Source organism: Cyprinodon variegatus, unplaced genomic scaffold (genome assembly GCF_000732505.1).
Source record: "Cyprinodon variegatus isolate N-32 unplaced genomic scaffold, C_variegatus-1.0 Scaffold147, whole genome shotgun sequence".
NCBI classification, from domain to species: Eukaryota; Metazoa; Chordata; class Actinopteri; order Cyprinodontiformes; family Cyprinodontidae; genus Cyprinodon; species Cyprinodon variegatus.
Window position 1 is genome coordinate 650,797 of NW_015150600.1, and position 9,495 is coordinate 660,291.

General features: G+C 37.5%; 1 protein-coding gene across 1 annotated transcript; it reads left to right on the top strand.

Annotated features, from left to right (window-relative positions):
• The first annotated feature begins 199 nt into the window (after positions 1–199).
• LOC107086291 (ATP synthase subunit alpha, mitochondrial-like) lies at positions 200–5,700 on the top strand. The gene is made up of 11 exons (XM_015377127.1): positions 200–364; positions 819–894; positions 2,487–2,656; positions 2,768–2,941; positions 3,245–3,411; positions 3,500–3,800; positions 3,884–4,108; positions 4,184–4,291; positions 4,374–4,518; positions 5,292–5,442; positions 5,516–5,700. The coding sequence occupies exons 1-11, from the start codon at positions 305–307 to the stop codon at positions 5,592–5,594; spliced, it is 1,656 nt and encodes a 551-aa protein (XP_015232613.1). The 5' UTR covers positions 200–304; the 3' UTR covers positions 5,595–5,700.
• Positions 5,701–9,495: the final 3,795 nt, after the last annotated feature.

Sequence of the window (9,495 nt, forward strand, 5' to 3'; positions counted from 1 at the left end):
TATATATATATATATATATATATATATGTTTTTTTTTTTTCTACAAGTATGTCTTTGTATTTTTATAATAACATTAAAGTTTCTTGATTTATAATACGGTGACAAAAGTATGCTTAAAATTATCTTTTAACCAGGCAATGTGAAGAAACAGTCCACACTTCCTTGACGGAAGGGGGCACAGCTGAGCAGTAAAACAGAATAATTGACATCAGTGGGATAAATAGAAGAAGCTCCATTCAGCCATTACATTCACAGGCAGGTCGGATCCGCTCAGTGGAGGACAGGTCATTAGCAACCCGACAAAATGTTATCCGTGAGAGTTGCAGCAGCTTTGGTCCGGAGCCTGCCCAGGAGAGCTGGATTTGTAAGTATTTTACCAAACAATATATGCCTACTATGGTGGTAGCATCAAGCATTTTGTTGTATTATTTTGTGAAAGTGAAGGGTAACCGAAACGCTAAAGGCCGCTAGCTTAACACAGCTAACTTAAAACGCGACTAAACTCATCCCACCGTTGACTGTAAAACTCTAACCCTGTGTTCTGGCTTGTACTGAGCTAACAATGATTTTTCGAGTTGTCCTTGGAACGACTCGATCTTCGGCCCTGCAGCGGCTAACGTTAGCTTCCCGGCTAACGAAGAGCTAACTGCTCATTCAGCCACGCTTGAAGGTCAGGAAGCCTGACAGCGCATGTCCCCTTCGCTGCGCAGCCTTTAATCTGCGCACCTGTTAATATTTCGCTATCAACACTAAATTGTATTTGATAACGTTAAATTTTCTTTGAGCAAGTGAGTAAAGCCGCCTGTCCTTGACTTAAGGTGTCCAAGACTCTCCCGGCCGCCTGCGTTGGGGTCAACCACATCCATACACAGAGACCATGGCTGCAGAAGACAGGTGAGACTGCACAACTTAGTTTGTCCAGCACAATGTTAGTGAGCCCTTTTCTGATTAACAATACTCGCAGAAATATCCCTGTTTTAAAGCTCCGTAAATAACACCACTATATGTTCTAGTTAGACTAGATCTTTAAGTGAATATTGAGCTGAAAAGATCTCACTTTTTTTTTTTTTTTTTTCGTTTTTGTCCATGGACAATTCTAAGAAATCAGTTTTCAAATAAAATATGAAATGCAGCATTTACTTGTATTTACTTTGGGCAAAAATAAATAGATTCAAGTATATGAGCATATTTTCTTTTTACATGCAAATAACAGAACTGTGCCAGACAAACTTTACCTTTTTTATTTTATTGTTAAAGCTTCCCTCCACAATAAGCCATAGAAGTGTTTTTTTCCTAATCCAAAAGTAGTGCTACTGAATCTTATTAATCTTTTTCTAGAATAATTTAATCAGATTTATCTTTAAGAACATTGCATGAATTCAAGGCCATATATTTCAACTGACAGTGAATCTATAATTTTAGAAGCTTTATTTTAAACCCTTAAAGGGAAATATTTAACTAATCTGCTTTAACATAGTCACTAAACATTTTGCCCAATTTTCCAGTCCTTTGAACTGGCCAAAACATCCTGTTTCTGTTGAAAAATTCTGTATAATTTTTGGAACATCAGAGTGCTCTCTAATGAAGTAGGAATTTAGCTTTCCATTCTTTGAATTCTGGATGTTTTGTTTTTATATATATATACACCTAAGCTCTTTGTATTTATGGGCTTTACTATGAAACTTTTGTTTTTAAGAAACACAAATTGTCAAATTAGTTCCAATAGACCAAACCTTTAAAAATAACCTTAAAATATATGACCTTGAATAAATTCAAGGCCATATATTTTAAGTGATAGTGAAGAGGGAAATCTATAATTTTGGAAGCTTTACTTCAAACCCTTAAAGGGAAATATTTAACGAATCTGCTTTAACACGATCACTAAAAATTTTGCCCAATTTTCCAAATTCTTTGAACTGGCCTAAACATCCTGTTTCTGTTGGAAAAATTCTATACAAATTTTTTTTTTTTTTTTGGAACATTAGCGTGCTCTCTAATGAAATAGGCATTTAGCTTTCCATTCTTTGAAATTGAATATTTTTTTTTATACATATTCTTTCTATTTATGGGCTTTTACTATGAAACTTTTGTTGTTTTTTTTTAAGAAACACAAATTGTCAAATTAGTTTCAATAGATCATGCCTTTAAAAATAACCTTAAAACATTCCTCATACAGGATACAAAATGTATTTTCTGTCTGCGTTTTGTTTACCAAGGGAGATCTTTACAAACGCAACATTCAATTTTGATATCAAAGGCTTTTTTCAAGAGACTGTCCAGCCTTAAGTATAATCACTAAACGAGGATTATAAAAGTATAGCAGTGAACCTAATGCATCTATTTGGATTCTTTTGTATATATTCTATAAAATTACAATCAGCAGGTTTTTTAGTAGTATTTTCCTGCCTGTTTAGAGTCAGTGGATGTTTTCATACACTGTAGAAGTAGAATGATCATAATAGACTTCTAAACATGTTCTTTTACAGGCACAGCTGAGGTCTCTTCAATTCTGGAGGAGAAGATCATGGGTGCCGACACCTCTGCTGACCTGGAGGAGACCGGCCGTGTGCTGTCCATCGGAGATGGTATCGCCAGAGTGTACGGCCTGAGGAATGTCCAGGCTGAAGAGATGGTGGAATTCTCCTCTGGCCTGAAGGTACGTATGGAAACAAATTGAGAATTTTAAAATGGTAAATCAATGTTAAAGCTGAAACTATAAAGCAAAGATTACTTCCTAAAAGCAAGGCTGCATTTATTTTATTTTTAGGGCATGTCTCTGAACTTGGAGCCTGACAACGTTGGTGTGGTGGTGTTTGGTAACGACAAGCTGATTAAGGAGGGGGACATTGTGAAGAGGACAGGAGCCATTGTGGATGTCCCTGTTGGGGAGGAGCTGCTCGGCCGTGTGGTCGATGCTCTGGGAAACGCCATTGATGGAAAGGTTAGCTGAAAACTTGGATAGTTTAAACTCGAATAACGGATTCCTCAATTGAAAAGATCAAGTTGATTTTTAGAAGGTATAAAAAGTAACTTTATAAAATCAAACCCTTTTTTTGTTTAAAAACACATTTGAGCCAATATGGAAGATTTTGATCCATTTATTGAAGGGATGAAAGCAGATTGTTTTTTTTCCCCCCAGTATTTCACTCAAAGGAGTATTAAAGATTCTGAATCTTACCCCCTTATTTTTTTGTAATCTACCTGGAATGTGGCAGAGATGAAAGCTGTATACTTATCTTTTTAGGGTCCTTTGGGCTCAAAGATCCGCAGGCGTGTGGGTCTGAAGGCCCCTGGTATCATCCCTCGTATTTCTGTGAGGGAGCCCATGCAGACTGGGATCAAGGCTGTGGACAGCCTGGTGCCCATTGGTCGAGGCCAGCGTGAGCTGATCATCGGTGACAGGCAGACTGGGTAAGCACACATTGAGAATTGTTGTGATCTGCTTTTAGAGTAAAGGCAGATTTGTTTAGATGTTAAAACAGTTTACTTTCCTCTTTAGTAAAACCGCCATTGCAATTGACACCATCATCAACCAGAAGCGCTTCAATGATGGAACTGATGAGAAGAAGAAGCTGTATTGTATCTACGTGGCTATCGGCCAGAAGAGGTCCACCGTGGCTCAGCTGGTGAAGAGGTTGACCGACACTGATGCCATGAAGTACACCATCGTGGTCTCTGCCACCGCATCAGATGCTGCTCCCCTGCAGTACCTGGCTCCCTACTCAGGCTGCTCCATGGGGGAGTACTTCAGAGACAACGGCAAACACGCCCTCATCATCTACGATGATCTGTCCAAGCAGGTGGGTGCTTGAATCTCAATTTAATTTATTACAACAGAAAATGTTGCATATGGACTAATTTGGCTGACTGTCTCTCCCACTAGGCTGTCGCCTACCGTCAGATGTCTCTTCTGTTGCGTCGTCCTCCTGGTCGTGAGGCTTACCCCGGTGACGTGTTTTACCTGCACTCCCGTCTGCTGGAGAGGGCAGCCAAAATGAACGACAACTTTGGAGGCGGCTCCCTCACTGCCCTGCCAGTCATCGAAACCCAGGCTGGAGACGTGTCCGCCTACATCCCCACCAATGTGATTTCCATCACAGACGGACAGGTCTGTATTGTTTTTGTATAAAATCTCACAGAATCCCCTTTATTGCAGTGTTTATTTTGTATCTTTTTGTTACAGATCTTCTTGGAGACTGAGCTGTTCTACAAGGGTATCCGTCCAGCTATCAACGTGGGTCTGTCTGTGTCCAGAGTGGGTTCTGCTGCCCAAACCAGAGCCATGAAGCAGGTGTGTCCAGTTAAGGATTTAAGTCTGCCCTCATTATATGGGAAAATGACTCTTCACTAAAGTTCATCCAACTTCCCAACAGGTGGCTGGTACGATGAAGCTGGAGTTGGCTCAGTACCGTGAGGTGGCTGCCTTCGCACAGTTCGGTTCAGACCTGGACGCCGCAACCCAGCAGCTTCTCAACAGGGGTGTCAGGCTCACCGAGCTGCTGAAGCAGGGACAGTACTGTAAGTGCAATGCTGTTTACAGTCTGTGTCTTTGAAAAGATGATGCAATGTTAAGATGATCCCTTCAGTAAATCGATCCTGCTGCCTTCATCTAGTATAAACCTAAATTAGTTGGACTCTGAGGCTGCAGCAAAAAATGGTCCAAGTTGTCACCGTGGTTTTGTTAATGCTGTGTACCTGTTAAACCTTAATATATACAGTGGATAGTTATTTATAAAAAGAGGGTGTTGTAATATCTAAATGCTATGTGTTTAAAACTTCAATGCTTCTTACAGAGCTTTACTATTATATTAGACACGCTAAAGAGGAAACACTTTAGATAATCCATAGGATTGTTGATGAAATGGCTCCTTCTACCTCAATTTTCTCTGGAAACCATTATCAGCAAAAAACACGGCTCCCCAAGGGGATGGGTTAAATGCAGAGTTAATTTCTCCATTGTGAGATAAATTAAGTTAATTTATTATTAAAATGTCAAATTACGATGTGTGCTATATTACTGATTTGAAATGTATTAAGCTCTGAATGTTGTATTTTAGAGAAACTGTTCAGCTGAGGAAAGGAAAGTTGCTTTTTGCTTCTTAGCGGACCCACTAAGGGTTAATATTAGAGTCCTCTTTGGCCAACCATTAGGATCAGCTGCAAGGTCTAATCTGGATTTATTCCAACAGTTAATCTACTACTGGTGAGATTAGGTGCTAATTTTTAACACAAACCCAGTCCTTTAGAGATGAAGTTCTTGTGTACTGAAGTGTGTGGCCCTTCTCCTGTAGGTCCCATGGCCATTGAGGAGCAGGTAGCAGTCATCTATGCTGGAGTCAGAGGACACCTGGACAAGATGGAGCCCAGCAAGATCACAAAGTTTGAGAAGGCTTTCCTGCAGCACATTCTTAGCCAGCAACAGGACCTGCTGGCTGCAATCAAGTAAATTATAATTTTTTTTTAATCTTTAAAGTCTATTTAAAATATTTGATCTAACATTATTTTGTCCTTTCAGGGCTGATGGCAAGATCTCAGAGGCATCAGATGCTAAACTGAAGCAGATTGTATTGAACTTCCTGTCCAGTTTTGAGTAATGGGATGCACTTCTTCTGATCCTCAGTGAGCTACTTGTCTGTGTCCTTCATAATGCTTATACATGTGAACACACTGAAGGCCAAAACCTCCATGTACAGATTTCTCCAAATAAAATTTTCCAAACCCCCCTGCTGTGCTGTGTAACTTTGGTTATGTGCTTGACTGCAGCATATTTGAGTTAAGGCAGACCAGCCAACAAGTCATCAGATGTGATTCTGAATATTTGTTTCTGGTGCTCCACATTCATTAAACATATTGACTGTAAGAAGTTGTTAGATCATATTTAAATAGACCAGATGAGAGGGCTTGCATTAGTTTTTGCTGAACCTGTCCTTCACTGGTTTTCTAAGGATTGAGCTGTAAACCCATGTTCTGTGGGTGGAATGAAAGGGTAAAAATGTTTGGTATACTAGTAATAAATGCTGTGACAAAATATTGTCCTGTCTTGTTTTCAGACTACATTGAATATTTATTGGCTTTCTTTTATTGTTTTAAAAGCCTTTTTCAGAACTTGGTCAAACTGAAAGCTCTACTTTGTCATATCTTTGCATATGGATTTGAAAAGCTATCAATACTTGCAACTTTTTAACTTTGCAACTAATCTATTTTTTTTCTGGCAATTTGCATAAACTGTAGCTGTTATATTCCTTGGGGGGTGTGTGTGTGTGTGTATATATATATATATATATATATATAGTCCTAGAGGGCAGCACATTTAGTAGTGGTGTTGCTTTGGAGCACAAAGCTCCTGAGCTTGAGTTCCATCCCAGGAATTGGTTCAGCTTTCTCAGTCATAAAAATGAGTTTAAGTGGTCTCTTAGTATCATTGAGGTATGATTGTATGGTTTTGTCTGTTCCTGAACAGGGCGTACTCTGGGACACAAGGGTTTCAGCACTATCTGAAGACGAACTTGGATGGGTGGACAAGTTAGATACTGCCAGAACTGAGAATGTCTTGTATTTAAGAAGAATGGGAGGATTTGAAAAGGGTATTGCTGACTAAAACAATCATATCAAATTCCTAAAGTTCAGTTTTAAATGCTTCAGACATGGTTTCCAGAAACAGATGGCCACCAGACAAGTAGACAAAAACTGCTAGGAGACAAACTGTCCTCATTTGCTTTAAGCTTTACTGAGACTCTTGGGTAATTGGGACAGAATTTCTAATGAATGTATCCATTCAGACTGGGTCTGCAAAGCCAACAAATGTGCAGCTGCTGCTTTATATTCGGTCCTCTGAGGTGGACTTATGTTTTTGTCCATTTAAAGATACGACACATTAAATGCTTAAGATAAAGTTGACTTCATGTTTTATTTTTTATTTTTCTATTTTCTTGTAGCATTTTTTTTTCTGTAGAATTTTAATCGTATGAAAAACGTTGGAGTTTTTGGGGGGGATTTTATGTCCAATAGGGGGCGTCAGAGATCAACAGACTTCCTGAGCCTATAAACTTGTCCTATTGTCACAAAAAATACTTTATAATAGGATAAAGAGACTTTTTTTTTTTTTTTTATCAAGTTAAAGGATACAAATATACATCATTCAATCTAAAATGTCACTTTTCTGGAATTTATAAAATACTTTAAACATTTTCACTGGTATAGAAATATTTGTCCAAGCACATTTAAAGCTAAATAAATAGTTTATTGCATTGTTGGTAAAAGCAGTTATAACACATGTTTCCAATACATTTTGTCAGCTAGGCTGGAATCATACTGTTGAAAGCACTTAGAAAATAAAATATTTCCATTCTTTTAACTACTGAATAATAAACCAAACTAAATATTTTTATAGAAAAGTTATTGTTAAACCTTTGTGAATACAAATGTGTCTGATTATTGTGTTATGTCAGAGATACAGGTTTACATTTCTTTGGGTTAATTACTTAAGTTTATAAGTAGATTTTCATTCTTTGCTCAGTTATAAATATTGGACATGGAGTAACTATATATATATATATATATATATATAGTTAGTATATAGTATATATATAGAAGAGGAGAGCAAAGGCAGCCAAATCTGCTTTAGAACAAAAGTATCTAGATGTCTGCTGTTCTACTTGGATTAAGATGAATGCCTTGTGAAAGAAAAAAATATATATATATTTTTTTGGTTCACTTTATTTTGTTTTTGGCACTTTTTCATTTTTAAATGGTTTTATTTGAAAACTTAACCCAAAAAGAATTTCGTAAAATAATGTGAACCTGAATTTTCACGGGCTGTGCAGAATCATTCAGAGGGCAGCAAACATCACTTATCTAAAGCTTTGCCTATTCTCATCAAACCAACCTATGGTTGTGCTTGAAAGTTTACATGCCCTCCAATTAAAGGTAAGGATCCATTCACACCGGTAAGTCAAATAATACGAAACTGAAAAAGTAACAAACATTTGATAATCATTTAGTAAAACAAAATATTGATTTTGAAGTAGTATTTAAAGTGTTTAAAGAAGTATTCAAAAAAATAAAAACTGTCCTAAAGAAATTAAAGTACCTGACTCCCAATAAACTTGTCAACAGGTTTTAAGTATTTTGAACATTACAGGAATCACCTGATATATATATATATATATATATATATATAATGGTTGGTAATGGCAAACCAACCGGACATTGTGGTGGTGAAAAAGAGTGGAGAAAAACCATAGTGGGAGTCATAGTAACACCATGCGACTCCAGCATCTGGAAAAAGAAACATGAGTTACCAGGGGCTCAGAGAAGAGCTGGAGGAAACCCAGAAGTTCAAGGCATCAGTGGGGCCCATGGTCATTGGGGCCCTCGGGGCAGTGACCCCCCCAAAAAGCAGATCCCTGGAAATACATCTCGGTCCAGAAATGTGCATTTCTAGTAACAGCAAAGACACTGCGTATATATTCAAAATCAATGCCATGATTTCATTTTTTTAATCATTTTTATATGTTATTACTTTTGCCGCTTTCAATTTATTTTACTGGCAGCCAGATTTTGTGTCTTTAACAGACTAGTTTGTAAACTTTAAAAAACAACTATATATATTCTCACTTCCTTTCTGTCTCCTCTTAAACTGTCTACGCAGCCTTTTAGAAAAGAACACACTGTTCTCTCTGTGTTAATCTGAAACTTGGAAAGTAAATAAGAACAAAAAATGTGTTGTGAAGTTCAAGTCCTCCAACAACATGGTCGCCTCCCTCGTGAGCTAAAGTCAGACATGTGACATAGTGGAGCTGCTCTTACTGAGGACTATTGTTGGTTTTAGCCTGGCAGAGAAAGCTCTGTGCTGCTGAAAGAAAAGACAATAACAAACAACGACAGCTCAGCAGATACTGGTAGATTTTCAGAGGTAAGGCACATTTTGAAGGGATAATTGCTGATAATCTCTAAGGGTTCCTTTCAACAGAAAACAATATTTATATATATATATATATATATATATATATATACACACACACACACACCCCCCAAGGAATATAACAGCTACAGTTTATGCAAATTGCCAGAAAAAAAATAGATTAGTTGCAAAGTTAAAAAGTTGCAAGTATTGATAGCTTTTCAAATCCATATGCAAAGATATGACAAAGTAGAGCTTTCAGTTTGACCAAGTTCTGAAAAAGGCTTTTAAAACAATAAAAGAAAGCCAATAAATATTCAATGTAGTCTGAAAACAAGACAGGACAATATTTTGTCACAGCATTTATTACTAGTATACCAAACATTTTTACCCTTTCATTCCACCCACAGAACATGGGTTTACAGCTCAATCCTTAGAAAACCAGTGAAGGACAGGTTCAGCAAAAACTAATGCAAGCCCTCTCATCTGGTCTATTTAAATATGATCTAACAACTTCTTACAGTCAATATGTTTAATGAATGTGGAGCACCAGAAACAAATATTCAGAATCACATCTGATGACTTGTTGGCTG

Excerpts from the sequence above, each read along its gene's own strand:
- LOC107086291 (XM_015377127.1), top strand. The coding sequence starts at position 305 with ATGTTATCCGTGAGAGTTGCAGCAGCTTTGGTCCGGAGCCTGCCCAGG. Across the intron at positions 365-818 it reads TGCCCAGGAGAGCTGGATTT|GTGTCCAAGACTCTCCCGGC; the intron begins GTAAGTATTTTA and ends CCTTGACTTAAG. Across the intron at positions 2,657-2,767 it reads AATTCTCCTCTGGCCTGAAG|GGCATGTCTCTGAACTTGGA; the intron begins GTACGTATGGAA and ends TTTTATTTTTAG.